This window comes from Sus scrofa, chromosome 13, assembly GCF_000003025.6.
Source record: "Sus scrofa isolate TJ Tabasco breed Duroc chromosome 13, Sscrofa11.1, whole genome shotgun sequence".
Classification (NCBI taxonomy): domain Eukaryota; kingdom Metazoa; phylum Chordata; class Mammalia; order Artiodactyla; family Suidae; genus Sus; species Sus scrofa.
In genome coordinates this window covers 12,549,458-12,570,619 of record NC_010455.5, presented here as the reverse complement: position 1 = coordinate 12,570,619, position 21,162 = coordinate 12,549,458, and the positions used below count along the sequence as shown (strand labels likewise).

The following is a 21,162-nucleotide window of genomic DNA, read 5'->3' as shown; positions in this document are numbered from 1 at the left end:
GATCCTTAGCCCACTGAGCGAGGCCGGGGATTGAACCTGCATTCTCATGGATGCTAGTCAGATTCATTTCCAATGAGCCACGGCAGGAACTCCTAAACCAGGCCTATGTCCTTAACCATCATTTATACATTCCCCCTCCTTAAAAACATTAAAAACCAAAACAATTTGTCTTTTACACCTTGATATCACTGGATAAAAAAAAGCTTCCTGGGGAGTACCTATATATTTCCTTCTACCAACCTTTATTTCACCTTCTCAGGAAAAGCTAGAGAGTACACTTCCTCTTCAGGGTATGGATTATCTTGACATGCATATAGTGCTCTTTAAAAGTATGGGCTACAAAGTCATATAACCTGGTTTCATAATTCAGCTTCTTCAGGTATTAGCTTTGTTAGCTTGAATTCTCCAGACCTCAGTTTCTTTGCTGGTGAAAGAGAATTGTTAGTAATGGGGTCTACTTCATGGGGCTTTTATAAGGGTTGAGAGTATTCATATAATTCCTGTGATGCTTTCTTTGCACATAGTAAGCTCTTAGATGAGTATACATATCTTTAAAAAAAAAATCTGGTGGTATGTATTTTTACTTCTTTTATCTGAGGAAATTTTCTTATTAAATTTTTTTGAGAATTTTTTTATATTGTAAAATGATCGCAATAAGTCTAGTTAACATTCATCACCATGTGTAGTTACATTTTTTCCTTGTGATGAGAACTTTTAAAATCTATCCTTTCAGATATACAGCACAGCATTATTAACTATAGTCACCTACATCCCTAGGATTACTTATTTTATAACTGGAAGTTTTTATGTTTTGACCACCATCACTCCATTTTGCCCCTGCCTCCTACTGACTGGCAAAACTAATCTGTTCTCTGTATCTGTGAGTTTGGTGGTTTTATGCTAGATTCCACATGTAACTGAGATTGTACAGTATTTGTCTTTCTCTCTGTGACTTATTTCACCAAGCATAATACCCTTTAGGTCTTTCCATGTTGTCCCAAATGGCAACACTTGGTTCTTTTTTATTTATTTTTTATTTTTTATTTTATTTTTTTGTCTTTTTTGCCATTTCTTGGGCCGCTCCCTTGGCATATGGAGGTTCTCAGGCTAGGGGTCTAATCAGAGCTATAGCCACTGGCCTGTGCCAGAGCCATAGCAACGCAGGATCCGAGCCATGTCTGCGACCTACACCACAGCTCATGGCAACACCGGATCCTTAACCCACCCGAGCAAGGCCAGGGATCGAACCCGCAACCTCATGGTTTCTAGTTGGATTCATTAACCACTGTGCCACCATGAGAACTCCAACACTTTGCTCTTTTTTAAAGCTGAATAATACTCCATTATATATAAACACATGTTCTTTATCCATTCAAACACTGATGAACATTTATGTTGCTTCCTTGTTTTAACTATTGTAAACAGTGCTTCAGGGAACAAGGGGGGGTGCATATATCTTTTCAAATTAGTGTTCCATTTTCTTCATACAAATACCCAGGAATGGAATTGCTGGATCATATGGTAATTCTGTTTTTAAGTTTTTTGAGGGACTTTCATACTGTTTTAGATAGTGACTGCACCAGTTTGCAATCCCACCAATGTACACAAGGGTTCCTTTTCTCCACATTCTTGCCAACACTTATTTTTTGTCTTTTTGAAAATAACCATTCTACCAGGTGTGAGGTAATAGCTCATTGTGGTTTTGATTTGCATTTCCCTGAGACGAGTGATGTTGAGCACCTTTTCATACAGCTGTTGGCCATCTGTATGTCTTTGGAAAAATTTCAGCTTAGATCCTCTGCCCATTTTTTAACAAGTTGTTGTTTTTGTTTTTTTGCTGTCGAGTTGTATGAGTTCTTTATGTATTTTGAATATTAACTTCTTATCAGATACATGATTTACAAATATTTTCTCCCATTTGGTAGGTTGCCTTTTAATTTTGTTGATGGTTTCCTTTGCTGTGCAGTAGCATTTTAGTTTGATGTATTCCCATTTGTTTATTTTTGAGTTACTTTTTGTTTGTGATGTTTATTTTTTAGGTTACTTTGTGTGTGTGATGTAAGATGTAAGATGGAGTCCAATTTCATTCTTTTGCATGTGGCTGTCCAATTTTTTCAACACCACCTATTGAAGAAATTGCTCTCTCACACTTGTATGTTCTTGAATCCTTTGTTGTAAAGTAATTGAATATATATGCATGGGTTTATTTCTGGGCTCTATTCTGTTCCGTTAATCTATGTGTCTTTTTTTTTTTTTTTTTTTATGCCATTACCATACAGTTTTCATTACTATATTGCTTCATAATATAGTTTGAAATTCAGAAGTGTGATGCCTCCAGCTTTGTTCTTCCTTCTCAAGTCTGCTTTGGCAATTTGAAGTCATTTGTGGTTCCATATAAATTTTAAGATTGCCTATTTCTGTGAAAAAAATGTTGGAGTTTTGATAGAGATTGTGTTGAATGTGCAGATCGCCCTGGGAAGTATGGATATTTTAACAATAATTCTTTTAATCCATGCACATAGACTACCTTTCCATTTATTTTCCTTTTGTCAATGTCTTAAAGTTTTCAGTATACAGGCTTTTTTGTTTGTTTTTTTACCTCTTTGGTTAAATTTATTTCTAGGCATTTTTATTTTTGTTGCAGTTGTAACAATAAAAAGTGATTGTAAAATGATGCAATTATAATTGTTTTCTCAATTTCTTTCTGATCATTGTTAGTTTATAGAAACAACAGATTTTTGTATATTGACTTTGTTTTCTACAACTTTAGTAAATTTGTTTTTCTAATAGTTTTGTGATGTTTTTAGGGTTTACTCTATGTAATACCATTTCCTCTGTAATTAGTGACAGTTTCACTTGTTTTTTCTGATTTGGATACCTTTAAGAGAAAGTATTTTTTTTTTTTTCACCATGGACATTTAAGCATTTCTTATAATATTAAATAAACATCTCTTGTCTTCTACCTCTCTCCTTGTCCCTTGGTTTGGAAGGGCATTTCTGGAGGCACATTGATGAAAGAAGCATTGATAGGTTGTTTTGTTTTTGTTTTTTTCCCATGAATGGTGGGCAGGTAACATGCCTCTCTCCATGATTATCTGAGTGAAATATGGCTAAACTGAATATCAAAGCATGGTAGCTTTGAGGGAGGAAAGAAGAGGAGATGTTATAAAAGGATAAAATGAAATCTGAGGGAGTCATTTTTAGAAGATAGAAGAGGCTTATTGCTAAGCTTTTGCTAGTCCCACTCTTGTTGGCTTGGTGATGGTGAGATTTTTGTGAATGAGTGGCTCAGTTCCTTTTTTTGCACCAACTGGCAAACCATCTCTTTTCTCCTCTTTGGCAGCAATTCATTCTCATACAGAAAAACAGAAACTGGGTGATCGCCCCAAATTGCTATCTCAGGTGACCACTCTGTGAATAGAAGTCTTTATTTTTACAGAATGATCTTGGTACACGACTCTTTCGGAAATTAGGAATTTGTTTTGTTGGAATTTAATTTTATTGGGGTATGGTTGATTAGAAATATCCTTGATAAAGGTTGGATTTTATGTATTGAATCAATATTTTATTAGGAGTTAGCAATGTTGCAAAAGTGCTATAAACAGACTAAAATAGATTTTATGTATTTTGATATTTTGTTAAAATTTTAAAAATTTCAATAATGCATTGCTCCACATGGTAGTAAACTTTTGAAGTTTAGCAAAAGTCAATTATGGAATCATCAAATATGTAAATCACAAATAATAAACTTTTTTTTTTAGTTATGTGGAGGATATTTATCTTAATATGGGTTTATTCTGCATGTTCACTGTCTTTAGTTTTGTATGGAAATGAAAATGTTGCCCTGAGTGCTTAGATTCCTGTGTAATTGGGTGCTGGAATTTTTTATGACTATAAATAGTTTAGTAATTTGTCTACACAAAGGCAGTAAACTAAATTACAAACAAACTTATAAGATTTCAATTTTATCAGACCTTAATGAAAATTTATTCAGAATGTTCTTGGTAATTGACTATTTTCAAGGTCATACCATTAATTTTTATTCAATGTGCAATACTTAGTGCAGCTACTGTAGTACAATATATCATATTATTAACATATAAGATAAGAAAAGGTTAAATCATTTAAAAAATATTTCCAACACTTAAAATGAGCAAATTCTCTCAGCCTATAGGTATCAAGTATATATCACTCTTCATCTGTGGGATTGAGAGTGCTTTTATAAGTGTGTAGATAAAAGTTTGCTGGGCTGTTTTTGTTGAAGCTAATTAATCTCTTTTCTAAATATTATCAGCAACAGTGTTTAAACTGAATTTCTGTTCAGTGACTTTTAAAGAGCTATTATTAATAATTACAGAGGAGGTGATCAATACATTTTTTTCTCCTAACTTTTCTGTTCTCTGGCCAAGGGTGTTAGTGTTCAGTCTCGTTTGTTCTAGGGATGGGGTCATCCCATTAAATGGGGGGAGGGAGTTGCCCTCTCTCCCCTTATCCTCAGATTTTTTTGCAGCCTGAACAATACTCAGGGGGCACTTCTGCTAGTAAGTAGGAGGTGCAAGAGACAATCCAGGCTTCTGTCAGAAAATCTAACAGTTTCTCAGGAGAGAACCTCCTGTTTGCTGCCCATGGGTCAGTGAGCATGCAGACTGTCTTTTGAGTTGAGAATAGGCAGGTATGAGGCAAACCCGGCCACAGTATCCACTTCTTCTTCTACACTGTCAGGACCTCCAGGTTTCTTTGTTTTGGTTTCACTTATGTTTTGCCTAGATTCTAGTGAATAAATTGGAACTGCCCAAGTCATAAGAAAGTACAAACAGTGCCTCTAGAAAAAAAAAATCTTCAGTTTTATTCTAGCTTAATTATGTTTTGACATGTATAGATTACTAAGCTTTTAAAATACTTTATATGTTCATTGTAGAAAATTAGAAAAGGCCTATCAGAAAAGAAAATGAAAAATATTTCTACTTCTCACAAATAATTTGTATTGATAGTCTATTGGGTATAGTTCACATTTTTTCCTAGGCATGTATATATATATTCTTTCTGATGAAAATGGGCTCATATTTTTATACTCTTCTTCATAACTTTGTTCACTGAACAGTATAGTTTTAATAAGCTACTAATTTAAAAATGCCTGATGGAGTTTGTGTCATGGCTCAGTGGATTAAAAACCCGACTAGTATCCATGAGAATACGGATTCAATCCCTGGCCTCCCTCAGTGAGTTAAAGATCCAGCATTGCTGTGACTTGTGCCCGTCACAGACATGGCTCACATCCTGTGTTGCTGAAGCTGTGGTGTAGGCTTCTAGCTATAGTTTTGATCCAGCCCCTATGCCACAGGTGCATCCCTAAAAAACAAAAACAAACCTGATTATATATAATTTTATAATATATAATTATATATAATATATAAATTTATATATTTTTAACATAATTTTATATAAAAGTTATAGTAATAGAAGTTTATAATTAACACATCTATTTATTCTTTGGTATAGGTAATGAAAATATTTACTCAGTAAAATATCCAGGCTTAAAGGTTTATATGAAGTTTTAGAAATTATATGGTATCATAATTGAGAGTTGATTTGAAATATCTACAAATCACCTGTTGTATTATATTCTATAAATAATACATATTCCTTTTCATTACATGAAATAGAATGGTACCTTTTTTTCTTTCCTCAGCACTTCTCATATGATGCTTAGGAAAAAATATTTTGGCATAAAATGTTTTAAGCATACTGTCACGCTTATTTTTTAATGTTTATATATTTTTCCTAGAGAAAAGCACAAATTATAATCTGACAAAGCTGACTATATTTACATAATCTCTGTTTTTTGAGACATTATTTAGCAAGAATGACAACTTTTTGAGCTTGTTGGGGATCTGGTAGGTGTAAACTAAACATTCCTTATTCTCATGTACCCATTTGGGAAGAAGAGGTAGCAAATGGTTGTAAGGGGATGTAGCAAAGTTTACAATCTTGAAGAAGGACTGAAGTAGGGCTTCACCCTCTGTCTTGCATACCTGTGTATCACTTTAGCTCAGTGTTAACTCATCCTAATTAGCTTCTGTTTGAGTTTAATCTTAAAAATGTTTTCTCTGTGGTGGGATTTGTTTTGGAGGATTTGCTTGGGCTAGGAAAGCCTTGACTTGCATGGTTATTTCAAGTTCCTGAAACTTTACGCCAAAATTGTGAACAATTCTAAGTCAAAGGATGAGAAGTTGCTGTTATCCACCTTTGAATGGATAGCATTTATCATGCTTAAGCATTTTCTTAGAGTGTTATCTCAGTCATTATGATCTTTGTTTTGAGGACCCATTTAAAAAATCAGTTGCATTTTTGTTGTTCAGTTTTGTTTCTATAAATCAATGATCTTATCATGAAAAGAAAGGAACATGATTAAAAATTTGGAGACTATCTGGCAATTTAAAAGATTGAATTAATTATTCTGGTCAGCTAGTTCATTGTCTAACTTTTGAGAGAAATATAATATGAAGACTTAGGAAATAGAATTATTGTCTTATGCCCAAAGCTATTCTTAATTGACTCTGAGCAGTGTTAATGGTAACTTTATAAGGGAAAGAATGTATAAGAAAATCTCTTTAATTTTACGTAAAATTTATGGCATTAGAAGATTATAATTGATGTTTGAACTTTCATAGTGTTTGTCAAAATTATTTTCCTGGTTTAGAGTACTCAGAAGTTATATATATTTTGATTTTTAACTGTTTATTTGACATGTTTTTTAAAATAATAACTTAAAGTTGATGATTGTGCCTCAGTCTTGAAGTAGTATATTGCTTATTAAAATAGTCTGTCTTCCATTATTTGTTATTGTTTCATTTATACTGCAATTCAAACACCTATGGAACTATCTCATTGTGTCTTATATTTGAGTTATTTTTTGGACTCTTAAAAAAAAAACAGACCATCATAATAACTTTCTTTTAGTGGGGTGTCTTATTTGTCAGTATTAGGGAATTCCAGAAGGAGAGAAATGTGTTCTCTGCTGCTTTTTAAAGAAGACAGGGAAATCTCCAAACTGTGGGAGTTTTTGTTTGGGATCCTTATCTGCTGTAGGAATTAGAATTAGGATCACCAACTTCTGCCTCTTTGGAATTGGTAGAGAAACTGGAATCATAGGATGCCTCAGTAATGGGGCACCTAGTGCTGGATGTAAGGAATTATTGGCTTGACCTACAAAAGTGTGAACTTTGAGATTCATAAAACCATTTTAGCATCCTCAACCATGTCAGTACATGCTACATATATGTATGTACATATACTTACAATAACCTACTATTTCCTGTAGGTTATTTTTGCCCACTTTTTATTTATTATAGTCTTCAGAAGCTTAATGGCAGGGGACTTAAATCTGGAAGCTTTGGGGACTCCTGCAGCCAGCCAACTTTAGTCATTGTCAACCTAAAACCTGATCAGAACTCACATTCCTTGGAAAGTTTTTAGGATCACAAAAATTAGCCTGGTATCTTACATAATTGGGAAATATTTCTTCTTTTAATTGAGTAATTATAAGCTGTTCTAGCTATTCTGGTAACTATGTATACCTACATTTTGGGGCTCAGTCAAAACTGAAGTTTCACATTATATTATAAAAAGAGTTCAGCTGTCAGTAAATAGAGCTGTATTTCTCTAGAACTTAAAATTCAGTCTGAAAGATAATTTTGTTGTCAAAGAGAAAACCTATATCATGTGTCCATATACATTTTAGTTTACCCCTTGGTAGGTTATTTAAATTTGATTTTTTGGTTAATTTTAGACTCTTTTTGATCAGAACAATGCTGCAAAAAAGGAAGAGTCAGAAACTGCAAACAAAAATGATTCTTCAAAGAAGTTATCTGTTGAGAGAGTGTATCAGAAAAAAACACAACTTGAACATATCCTCCTTCGTCCTGATACGTACATTGGGTCAGTGGAGCCATTGACACAGGTAATTATTAAATTTTATTGGAATTAGGAGTTGTGTATCTGTATCTACTTTTTAATAAAATTTTTGTGAGTATGTGTTTGTGAGTACATAATTTCATGTGTCTGATAATATGCAAAGTGGGGAGAGCAATCCAAGAGGTAGAAATGTTTTCATTTCCTTTTTTTTTTTTTTTTCTTTTTAGGGTCATACCTTTGGCATATGGAAGTTCCCAAGCTGGGGGGTGGAATTGGAGCTGCAGCTGCTGGCCTATGCTACAGCCATAGCAATGCCAGATCCAAGCTGCATCTGCGACCTATGTCTATGTCACAGCTTGAGGCCACGTTGGATCATTAACCCACTGAGTGAGGCCAGGGATCAAACCTGCATCCTCATGGATATAGTTAGGTTCTTAACCCACTGAGCCACAAAGGGACTCCTTTATTTCCTACTAGAGATTAAAAAAGGAGATAAAAACCATCAGAAGTATAGAGTATAGAGAAGAATTGGACAGTAGAATGATGCCATATGAACTGTTTAAAAGTTCTTAAAACAGTTCGTAAGTTCATACTGTGGTTAATTACTTTAAATTCTAGAATTTATATGTATACATTAAGATTGTTAATTAGAGCTTGCTATGGACTTGGCTTGCACAAATTACCTTATTACAGCAATTTTGGGAAGTAGGTACTATTATTTCCATTTTGTAAATGAGACCCCAAAGCTTAAATAAATTTAAGTGACTTGCTCAGATCTTTCAACTAGTGAGAAATAGGCTTCAAAGGTAGGCGTCTGACTCCATAGTAATGCCATGTTCATATTCTTTTACCCTGCTGCTTATACTATAGAAAAATACAACATGTGAAGTAAAAGGGGAAAGTAAATGTAATTTTTTCCCTATTTTATTTAAATACTGTTTCTTTTTTTCTTTTTTCTTTTTTTTGGGTCTATTTTTTTAGGGCCACACCTGCAGCATATGGAGGTTCCCAGGCTAGAGGTCAAATCGGAGATGTAGCTGCTGGCCTACACCACAGCCACACCACATCTGAGCTGGGTCTGCGATCTGCACCACACACAGCTCATGGCAATGCCGGATCCTTAAGCCGCTGAGCGAGGCCAGGGATCGAACCTCTGTCCTCATGGATGCTAGTCATAATTCATTTCCACTGAACCATGATGGTAACTCCTTAAATACTGTTTCTAATAATTCTTGGTGCCTAATATGAAGGCTGACTTTTATGTATGAGTAAAAATAGAGTTGATACGAAACAATTTTTAAACTTTGAGATTAAGTTGCATATGAATACAGTGAGATTGACTGCAACTGAAATAGTATACATTTTCCTAGCTTGAAAATCTACGTATTTGCACACTAAGTGACAAAGTGGGTGATGTTAAGCACTTCTTTACCTTATTTACCTTATAAGTTCTTTTGAATTTTTCTCTCAATGCAGCTAATGTGGGTGTATGATGAAGATGTAGGAATGAATTGCAGAGAAGTTACTTTTGTGCCAGGTTTATACAAGATCTTTGATGAGATTTTGGGTGAGTACTTGCTTAAGATTTAATGTATCTGTTTCTATTGATAATCATAATATAATCTGTATATATATAAAGCCAGACTTATAAATTGTAAAGTCATCTATGTTGAGTATAAATGTTATTCAAAAACTTATACTATCTGCTATAATATTCTCCTGTCTAGGAACACCATATTTTTGTGTTTGTTCATCTGTAAGATGAATGTCTTGTATTTGTCAGTAATCCCAAGGTTAGTCTGTGGTCTTGTATGTGCAGTCATCTGGGGGTTTCCTACATCCCAGTCACCTGGGAGGGCTGATAAAAAGTGTTTTTAGCCAAGGATTCTCTATGGAGACTCCATGTTCTCCTGCCTCATCAGTGCCACTTGAGGTTTCCTACAGGGTTGTGTGGATCTCTTGAAGCTTATTTTGGTCTTTGGGAAAAGAATGGGAGGCTAAAACTGGTTGCTTATATTTTGTATCTTTCACTTTTGTCTGCCAATTGTCCATCAGCTTTACTTTTAGACTACACAGTATCAGGAACTTTTTCCTTTTATTATTGAAGTTCAGTTTGATAGCACATTTTACTGAAGCAGTGGTTAATGTATATAAACATGTTATTAGTTATAGTTTGTAAGATTGTTTTTTTAATTTTTATTATAGTTAATTTACAATGTTCTATCAATTTCTGCTATATAGGAAAGTGACCCAGATATATATATATATTCTTTTTCTCACATTATCCTCCATCATGTTCCATCACAAGTGATTAGATACAGTTCCCTGTACTTTATAGCAGGATCTCATTGCTTATCCATTCTAAATATAATAGTTTGCATCTGCTAACCCCAGACTCCCAGTCCATCCCACTCCCTCCCCCTTGGCAACCACAAGTCTGTTCTCCACGTCCATGAATTTCTTTTCTGTAGATAGGTCCATTTGTGCCATATATTAGATTCCAGATATGTGATATTATATAGTATGTGTCTTTCTCTTTCTGAACTTCACTTAGTATGAGAGTCTCTAGTTCCATCTGTGTTGTTGCAAATGGCACTTTTTTGTTCTTTTTATGGCTGAGTAGTCCGTTGTGTATATATACCACATCATCTTATTTCATTCATCTGTCGATGGACATTTAGGTTGTTTCCATCTCTTAGCTATTGTGAATAGTGCTGCAATGAACATAGAGGTGCATGTATCTTTTTCAATGAAAGTTTTGTCTGGATTAGATGCCCAGGAGTGGGATTGCTGGATCATATTTAGTTTTCTGAGGTACCTCCATACCATTTTCCATAGTGGTTGAACCAATTGACATTCTCACCAACAGTGAAGAAGGGTACCCTTTTCTCTAGACCCTCTCCAGCATTTGTTATTTGTAGACTTAATAATGATGGCCATTTTGACCAGTGTGAAGTGGTACCTCATTGTAGTTTTGATTTGCATTTCTCTAATAATTAGTGATGTCATTTTTTCATGTGTCTGTTGGCCATCTGTATGTCTTCTTTGGAGAAATCTCTACTCCATTCTTCTCACCATTATTCAGTAGGGTTGGGTTTTTTTGGTTTGTTTGTTTGTTTTTTTTTGTGGCTGTTGAGTTGTATAAGTTGTTTGTATATTTTGGACTTTAGGCCCTAGTCAGTTGCATCATTTGAAACTATTTTCTCCTGTTCTATAGGGTTTTTGTTTGTTTGTTTGTTTTGCATTTTAGGGCCACACCCAAGGCATATGGAGGTTTCCAGGCTAGAAGTCTCATTGGAGCTACAGCTGCCAACCTATGCCACAGCAATGCCAGATCCGAGCTGCATCTGCAACCTGCACCACAGCTCATGACAATGCTGGATCCATAACCACTGAGTGAGGTCAGGGATCGAACCCACAACCACATGATTCCTAGTTGGATTCGTTTTTGCTGCACCACGATGGGAACTCCTGTTTTTATTTCTATTGCTTTGGGGAGACTGACCTAAGAACACATTTGTATGGTTGATGTCAGAGAGTTTTTTGCCTGTGTTCTCTTCTAGGAGTTTAATGGTGTCTTGTCTTATTAAGTCTTTAAGCCATTTTGAGTATTTTTGTTCATGGTGCAAGGGTGTATTCTGGTGTCCTTGATTTACATGCAGCTGTCAAGTTTTCCCAGCACCAATTGTTGAAGAGAGTGTCGTATTCCCACTTTATATTCTTGTCTCCTTTGTCTAAGATTAATTGACCACAGGTGTCTGAGTTTATTTCTGGGTTCTTTATTCTGTTCCATTTGTCTGTGTCTATTTTGGTACCAGTACCACACTGTCTTGATTACTGTAGCTTTGTAATATTGTCTGAAGTCTGGGAGAGTTATGCCTCCTGCTTGGTGTTTTTTTTTGTTTGTTTGTTTGTTTTTTGTCTGTTTGCGATTTCGTAGGCCACTTCCTGTGGCATGTGGGGGTTCCCAGGCTAGCGGTGGAATCGGAGCTGTAGCTGCCAGCCTATGCAGCAATGTGGGATCCTTAACCCACTGAGCAAGGCCAGGGATCAAACTCGCAACCTCATGGTTCCTAGTCAGATTCGTTAACCACTGAGCCACAACGGGAACTCCCGACTCCTGCTTGGTTTTTGTTACTCAGGATTGCTTTGGCAATTCTGGGTCTTTATGGTTCCATATAAATTTTTGGATTGTTGTGTGAAAAATGTCATGACTAATTTGATAGAGATTTCACTGAATCTGTAGTTTGCTTTGGGTAGTATGGTCTTTTTAACGATATTAATTCTTCCAGTCCAGGAGCTTGGAATGTCTTTCCATTTCTTTGAATCGTCTTTTATTTCCTTGACTAATGTTTTATAGTTCTCAGCATATGTCTTTCACCTCCTTGGTCAGATTTATTCCTAGGTATTTAATCTTTTTGGGTGTGATTTTTAAAAGGTATTGTATTTTTATATTCCTTTTCTAATGTTTCATTTTTAGTACACAGCAATACAACCAATTTCTGATTGTCAATCTTGCATTCTACTACTTTGCTGAATTCATTGATCAGTTTGAATAGTTTTTCTGTGGAGTCCTTAGGGTTTTCTATATATAGTATCATGTCATCTGCATAGAGCGACAATTTTACCTCTTCTCTTCCATTTTGGATACCTTTTATTTCTTTTGTTTGTCTAATTGATTGCTGTGGCTAGGACTTCCAATACTATGTTGAATAAAAGTGGTAAGAGTGGGCATCCTTGTCTTGTTCCAGATTTTAGCAGAAAGGTTCTCAGCTTTTCTCTTTTGAATATTGACGTTGGCTGTGGGTTTGTCAATGGCTTTGATTATGTTATGGTCCCTCAATACCAACTTTGGTAAGAGTTTTTAATTGTGAATGTATGTTGGATTTTGTCACATGCTTTTTCTGCATCTATTGAGATGACCATGAGGTATTCGATTTTTCTTTTGTTAATGTGGTATATGACATTGATTAATTTTTCCTATGTTGAACCATCGTTATGAATTTGGGATAAACCCCACTGGTTGTGGTGTATGATCTTTTATATGTTGTTGGATTTGATTAGCTAAAATTTTTGAGAATTTTTGTATCCATATAAAGATGTTTGCCTATAATTTTCTTTTTTGTAGTATCTTTGTCTGGTTTTGGTATTAGGGTTATGGTGGCTTCATAGAATGTCTTTGGGAGTATTCCTTCTTCTTGAACCTTTTGGAAAAGTTTAAGAAGGATGGGTATATGTTTGGTAGAATTTGCCTGTGAAGTCATCTGGTCCTGCACTTTTGTTTGTAGAGAGAGTTTTTATTACATATTCAATTTCATTTCTAGTGATCAATCTGTTCAGTTGATCTATTCTTGATTCACTTTTGGTAGGCTGTATGTCTCTAGAAAAGTTGTCCATTTCTTCTACGTTGTCAAATTTGCTGGCATATAATTGCTCATTGTATTTGCTATGGTTTTTTGTATTTCTGCAGTATCTGTTGAGATTTCTCCTTTTTCATTTCTTACTTTGAGTTCTTTTTCTTATCTTCTTGCTGAGTTTGGCCAGAGGTTTGTCAATTTTGTTTATCCTTTCAAAGAACCAACTTTTAGTTTTATTGATTTTTTTTCCCTATTGTTTTTTTGAGTCTCTATTGATTTCCTCTCTGATTTTTATAATTTCCTTCCTTCTGCTGACTTTAGGTTTTGTGTGTTCTTTTTCTAATTCTCTTATGTGGTAGGTTAAGCTGTGGATTTGACATTTTTCTTCTTTTTTTAGAAGGCCTGTTGCTACGAATTTCCCTCTAAGAACTGCTTTTGTGGCATCCCATTTATTTTGAATGTTGTATTTTCATTATCATTTGTCCTGAGGTATTTTTTAATTTCCCTTTTGATTTCCTTATATAGTTCATAAGATTTAAAATTCTGATTTCTAAGGCTGCCAAAGACTGCCTTTCTAATGAAAAAATAACTAATTTCAGCTCAATCTGTCTATAAAAATCACTAGTTTATTGAAGGAGATTGAGAGAAAGTGGTTATTTGTTACCAAGCTAAAATTAATTAAAATTTATTTTTTTACTTTTAGACCTGTATAGGGGATTGTGAACTACAAATGTTTTCATGTTTGTTTTTGTATATCACAAAATCACTCCCCCCTGCAACCTTGTTTCATGGTAGAAGATGTAATTGATTTGGTGCAATATGAAATTATTTAGAAAACATTGGACCATTATTTGGAAAAAAAGGTTTTGTATTAGAAGTTAGCAGTGTTTATTTCGATTAACTATTACCATATGTAAATGTTTATATTAGTGATCACATGTAGCTGTATCCATGTTGTATTTATTTATTGTAACTTTTTAATTTTGTAGTTAATGCAGCTGACAATAAACAGAGGGATAAGAACATGACCTGCATTAAAGTTTCTATTGATCCGTAAGTATATTTCAAGTTTAATTTTTTAGGCTAAGTTGTTTTATTCAGATAGTTCCCAACTTATGAACATTCCTCAAATGAGTAATTTGTAGAGTTAGTACTCTTTAGTTTCCTGTTGCTTGAGACCTTGTTATTTTTGCCTCTTTTGGCCAGAATGCCATCCTCTTATAGCTTCCTCTGTCATTCATGTTTTTTTTCCTCCAAATTACTTCCTTATGGGAGTGGCTTGGAGACCATTTTCCTCCCTTAAAAATTAAAAAAAAAATTTCTTTATTCGTGGCTTTATCCATGGCATAAGGAAGTTCCCAGCCCAGGGACTGAATCTGAGCTGCAACCATGAGCCATACCACAGCTGTGGCAATGCCACATCCTTTAACACATTGTGCCAGGTCAGGATCAAACTCGGTGCCTCCACAGCGGGAAGGCCCCCCCCACTTTTTTCCTTTGATGCTGTAGATGTTGCTTCAGGTGCTCGGATAATCACGCAATCTTTTCTTTCTTTCTTTTTTTTTTTTTGTCTTTTAGGGCCACACCTGTGGCATATGGAGATTCCCAGGCTAGGGGTCAAATCGGAGCTGCAACCACTGGACTACACCACAGCCACAGTAACACCAGATCCAGGCTGCGTCTGTGACCTACACCACAGCTAAGAGCAACTCTGCATCCTTAACCCACTGAGCAAGGCCAGGGATCGGACCTGCGTCCTCATGGATGATAGTCAGATTCATTTCCACTGAGCCATGATCTTTTTCTTACTTTTGCTTTGGTGCACAAGGCTCCCAATCTTTTCTTTCTTACTTTTGCTTTGGTGCACAAGGCTAAGGGCTATTGCTAGTGTTGTTCCAGTTAATTGTGGCTTAAATTTACTTTTTTTAATGATCAGTATTTGGCCTTTTCCATTATTTACAATATCAGTTGTTAATTGGGAGCTGCTAGTATTATAGAATATATACCAGTTGTTCAGTTAATCACTGTGGTCATTTTTTCCAGAGGGCTGAGGGGGAGGGCAAATAATAAAGTTTTTAAGATAGAAATATAGTTGTTACATTTATCATGTTTTCACCAGTATACCTTTTGTAAGATATTACATTTATCCTTTATAATTTCATCAGTAATTTAACATGACTTAAAAATTTTTCATTAACATGAAAATTTAATAATTCTGTTATAGCTTTACTGTCAATAATCTAATTTCAGAGGACATAGTTAAGATAAATGATAAGACAGTAATTTCTGTTTGGTTATACCATGAAGTTGACTGTATCTTATATGAAAATATTACTGCATAGCTATACTGTTCTTGATTTTTCTTTTTCTTCCTTTTCTTGTTTATTTTTCACTTGCATCATTTCTGTAACAAATACATTTTTGAGAATTTATGTATTAAGATGCACAGGACACTTAAAAGTTGCCACTGATGCAGACATTTAAGATAAGGGAATTTTCACTGTTAAGATTTCTTCTGTATTAAGAAATTATTAATTAAAAATGATTTGTGTTTTAGGGGAGCTAGTAAAGAGTAACAGATGTTGAATGTTTGATATCTAAGCTTTTAATACATTGTAAATGAAAGATTCCCACTAAAAACTAAGGAAGAGGGTCTTAAATACTTTCTTGATGGACATGGTTATGATTAAATTTGGATCTTTTACGGTAATTCTTTTGGCCACATTGATCTAACAATGTGGATTTAAAAAACAGCTTACATAAAATCCCATCATAGTGAAGTGATCAAGAAGTGAGCTGTATTGGAAGTTGCCTTAACAGTGGGTTAAGGATCCAGTGTTATCATTGCAGTGCCTTGGGTTGCTGCTGTGGCATGGGAAACTCCATGTGCCATAGGTGTGGCCAAACAAAACAAAATAAAAAAAGAAGTGAGCTTTAAAACAACTCTGTACCAAATTATTCTCTTCCTCAATCCCTTTTCATTCAACAAAACTTTTTCTTTTTGTGGATTTTTAGGGCCACACCCATGGCATATGGAAATTCCCAGGCTAGAGGTTGAATCAGCTACAGCTGCGGGCCTATACCACAGCCACAGCAATGTGGTATCCTGAACTGCACCTGCAACCTACACCACAGCTCATGGCAATGCCCGATCTGGATCCTTATCCCACTGAGTGAGGCCAGGGACCAAACCAGCATCCTCATGGATCCTAGTCGGATTTGTTACTGCTGAGCCATGATGGGAATTCACCAGACACTTTTGTGTGGGCATAAGTGTGACATAGAACTATAACTCAGTTTATTTGGTTTTTAATTGTAATCTGATAACAGTTTCTTTTTCTTGATTTATCTTGACATTTTAACTGCTAGAGAGCAGATTCTTTTATTTCAATATAAAACAAAAATTCATTCTCAACTACTCTAAGAAAGAAAGGTTGAAGGTAGGGTATATTTTTCGCCTCTCCTTTCCTATTTTTACTTTTCCATTATATCCAAGTTGCTGATGAAAGAATCTTGAATCTTTCTGATGCTTTTATTTAAGGTATTTATTCTATACACACACACACACACACACACACACACACACACACACACACACACACATTTAAAATTGGCAGTAGACATCAGTTTTGGTAGACATTGCTGATCCTTAGTATTTATTTATATTTCATTTCTCAATTTTAACAATAACATTTTGTCTTTTGTGAATTTTCTCCTGTAAAGTCATTCCTTATATTTTTCTTTACTACATATATTACAGGATTAATGCTGTTTTTTTTAAAAATAAGTTTTATTTTAGAGATGTGCGTTTTGCCTAACTTAGATTTCTAACAAATCATTTTCAAGTAGAATCAGATGGGGGTCAGTGCTGTTGGGCTGTTAATTTTACTGACACATTTTTCTCTGCTGTTAATTTTTATATTCTTTGAGTTTAATTCTTCATTTTTGTATAGCAGATTTTATTTTTCTTCATGTGTGTACATGAACTCTTTATGTAAAAGAGAGGCTAAATTTTGATAGTTAACAGGTTAATTATAAAGGATATACAGCACAGTTTAGCTTTTATTCTTTCTCTTTCAATAATACTCTGTGATGTGAGGATAAAATTTAAGTAAACAGCCATGGTTTTAAAAGACATAGGAATAGGTTAATAAGGGATGCCATGCAGAATTTGGGTAGCAATTCTAGAAAGAGAATTTGAAGCAACTTCTTACAGGGGTGCTTAAAATCTATTAAACATATAATAGTATTGAAACAGCTTACTTGCTGCCAACTGTTTGATTAAAAACCAACATGGAAAACAAATTAACCAGAGTTTTATTTCTCTAGCCTAAGTATTTTTGTTAGTTTAGAGCTGGAACTCTTAAAGCTGTAGCTTTCAAAAAGTAATACTCATACTGAAATATATTTACATGTATGTATATACATTTTAAAAAATGGCCTTCTCTATACTATTTTTATCTCTTTATTTTTGTTTGACATACTGTGGACAGCCTACCTTATTAACATACACAGATCTCCTTAATGCTTTTTAACTATTCCTAAACATTTTATTAGGTCGGTATATCATAATTTATTTAACTTCTTTCTAATGATGAATCTTGGGTATTTAGATTGTTTTCCATATTTCTTTTTAGCTTTAATCACTTTGAAACTTTATTTCTATTCAAACACATCATTCTTAGTACTTCTGTGAACATTATTGATGGAGCAAATAATTCAGTTGTAGAATTCCAAATCATTGTTTAGAGATTACGGAAATTAGTACCAGATCTAGGAAGTGAAATAAATTGGAATTTCCCAATAGAGCAGTGATTCTGATAGGAAGTTTGTTTCGTACACATCTAGGCTTATGGAATGTATGAGGTATTAAGCCTTAATTTTTTTGAAACTGTGATGAAGATAATGAATTTACAGACTGCCTTATTTTAATTATAGTACCACATATGCTAAGTAAGATTTTTTAAAAATTAGGGTTTTCTCGTGAGTATATTGACTTTTGTGTCAGATGTTTAAGATCTGTAATCTTCCAATTGTTGTCTGTCTTTAGTTCCTTCAGAATTCTTCTCTGTTAAGCTCCATGAAATGTCTTGGAGCTTAATAGAGAAAAAAAAAGTACTTAATAAGTTATAGGTTTTAAGCCCAAGTTAGGAACTATTTGGAAGTCTAAAAGGGTAGTGCAAAACACAGCCCTTATTTCTAAGGCCCATTGTATTTACCTGTGGAGAGAGAACACACAAGGTAAAGTACAGTAGCTGATTTGAAACTGTTACATACTTAAGTATTCAGCTGTGTACTCTGTCTGTCCAGCGTGTTTACCCACAATTGGCACAACCTAATTATGTCCTAAGGTCCCCAGTTAGTAATTTAGATTTTTTGCACATTTCAACATAAGGAAGGTTGAGAAACCTTGTTTTAGGCTGGACAGAAGGCTTGTGGGAGAACTGAAGTTTTAAATTGATCCTTGAGGTTAAGGCTAGACAAAGAGAGGAAAAAGATATTATGGGCAAGGGAGAAAGACCCATAAACAAAAAAAATGGAAGAATTGAGAATGAACATGGACAAGTAAAAAAACTGATTTGAAGGGAAATATAATGCATGATGCAGAATGGTGGTAGTTAAATTTGACTGTAAGTAGGGATATGTATGGATGATGAGATTTGAACGTGCAATAGAGGACTATTAACCTTGATTTTATAGAAAACATGGAACTATTGCTATGTACTGGAGCAAAAAATAATGTTATGAAAGCTGTGGAGAGTCCATCATTGTTATGTATGCAGAATATTGTTTAAGGGGAGTGGATAGCTCCATGGTTAGAGCTGTTGCTATCATCAGTATTTAAGGTGATATTAATTTAGACTCATACTGGCATTTGGAATGAAGGAAGATTAGATACTGATTAAGTGAATCTAAAAGGACAAACTAATATATTCATAACTAAATGACTTTAAAGAATGAACAGGAAGATATGAATAGAAATGATAGCAAGATATGAGTCTTGGTGATTCAGAGAGTTGAACCCATATTGTAGAGTGAGGGAAAGAGAAGTTGTTTTGCTGATTTGGGGAAAGAATATGTGTCAAAAGTTATTTTCTAGTTTCTTTTTAAAAAAGCTTTTTTGATTTAATTAACTTCCTCCTGGATCTTTGATTTTCATTTTTGCTTTTGTAACTTTTTTTTTTTTTTTAGTTGTAACTCTAGAGAAATTAACCTATATATATGCGGGTGAAACAGAATAATTGTTTATTAGATTGGCAAATGGTGGCTTTTTAAAAAAAAATTTTAAGGGCCTCACTTGGTGGCATATGGAAGTTCCCAAGCTATGGGTCAAATTGGAGCTGCTGCTGTAGCCACAGCCACAGCAACGTCAGATCCAAGCACCATCTGGCACCTATGTGGGAATGCTGGATCCTTAATTCACTGAGCAAGGGATTGAACCAGTATCCTCGTGGAGACTATGTCTGGTTCTTAATCTGCTCAGCCACAATGGGAAGTCCCAAATAGTAGCTTTTGAAGATAGTTCTCAGTGTTGATTATGAAGCTGTGTTTCTTTGCAAATTTGGCTCTTAAATGGGTAAAGGCATCATGGTATATACTACCTAAAACAGTAAGGCAGGCAAATTTTTCCATTAGGACCACTGCCTATGGCAAGTTATTATTAGCTGTAGGAAGCATATACTTCATACCATTTAGACTAAAATGGATGGTTTTGTGATAGAAATACCTAGAAGACCTAAAATAGTGATACTTAACATGTTTTAAAACCAGTAAAGTTAGTTTATAAAAATGTTGGACACAATGTAAACAACCTTCTCACATTTAGGCAGAGAATAGAATACATTTCAGGCTGTTTTTCCTTTTCTGTCTGTACTGCTCAGCAGTCAGGTGGGAAATGAAAATGTCCATGGCCACTGACCCTGCAGAGTTTGTAGTTCACAGGTGGTTGACGGGCAAAATGAAGCAGGAAGGTCATGGCTGACGTGTATGAAAAGAAAATGGAATTGATAGCTGGGTTCTAATAAAAGCTTCATTGCTTTTTACTGTTGAAAAGAGTTTCTTTTCCTGAAAAATTTTGCAATATTACTTACAGATTTTGGGGATCCTTATTTGAGTTATGAATCAGGGATAGAAATGTGTGTCTTACAGCAAGTATTTTCTTGAAAGATGAGTGAATGTCTCCAGTTGGTAATGGCTGGCATTTGGCTTATAATTACTCGGATTTATGCTGGTTACTTTTGATGGAAATTAATTGATACATCTTTAAGCTATTTTAAGCCCTTAACTCTGCTTATTTATTTACAGTGAATCTAACATTATAAGCATTTGGAATAATGGGAAAGGCATTCCAGTAGTAGAACACAAAGTAGAGAAAGTTTATGTTCCTGCATTAATTTTTGGACAGCTTTTAACATCTAGTAACTATGATGACGATGAGAAAAAAGTAACAGGTAAAGTCCAAATGGTTGATCAGAATTTTTAATTGAAAAATATTGTTCTCTTAACATAAAATCTCTTACTATTATTTCTATAATAGTATAGAAAAGGAAATCTGTATAATTTTGTTGTGAGAAAATCCTTTTCAGAATTAATATATATAAACAACTGTCATGTATAACTATTGTCTTGATTATAGTCTAATAGAGACATTTTAAAAGCTTAGCTATTGAGTTACATTGACTTATGCCAGAACTCCTGGAACTCTAACCTGGCTAATAGTTTGAGTTTTGAATTTAATTTATGTGTATGATTTCTGTATAAGTGAATTTGTTTTTACATAAGTACCATGTCTTTTGGTATCAATTAAATTACTTTTAAACTGTTTAAGAGGGTCAAGATTAAAAGTCCAGATTATAAATAGAGTTGTGCTGTGACCAAAAACCAGATATTT

General features: G+C 34.4%; 1 protein-coding gene across 1 annotated transcript in view; it reads left to right on the top strand.

Annotated features, from left to right (window-relative positions):
• The window catches only part of TOP2B (topoisomerase (DNA) II beta), a 67,305-nt gene that overhangs the window by 4,423 nt on the left and 41,720 nt on the right, over positions 1-21,162 (top strand). The window contains 4 exon segments of the mRNA NM_001258386.1: positions 7,805-7,960; positions 9,391-9,481; positions 14,261-14,324; positions 20,577-20,722. Coding sequence (NP_001245315.1) covers positions 7,805-7,960; positions 9,391-9,481; positions 14,261-14,324; positions 20,577-20,722 — 457 coding nt within the window.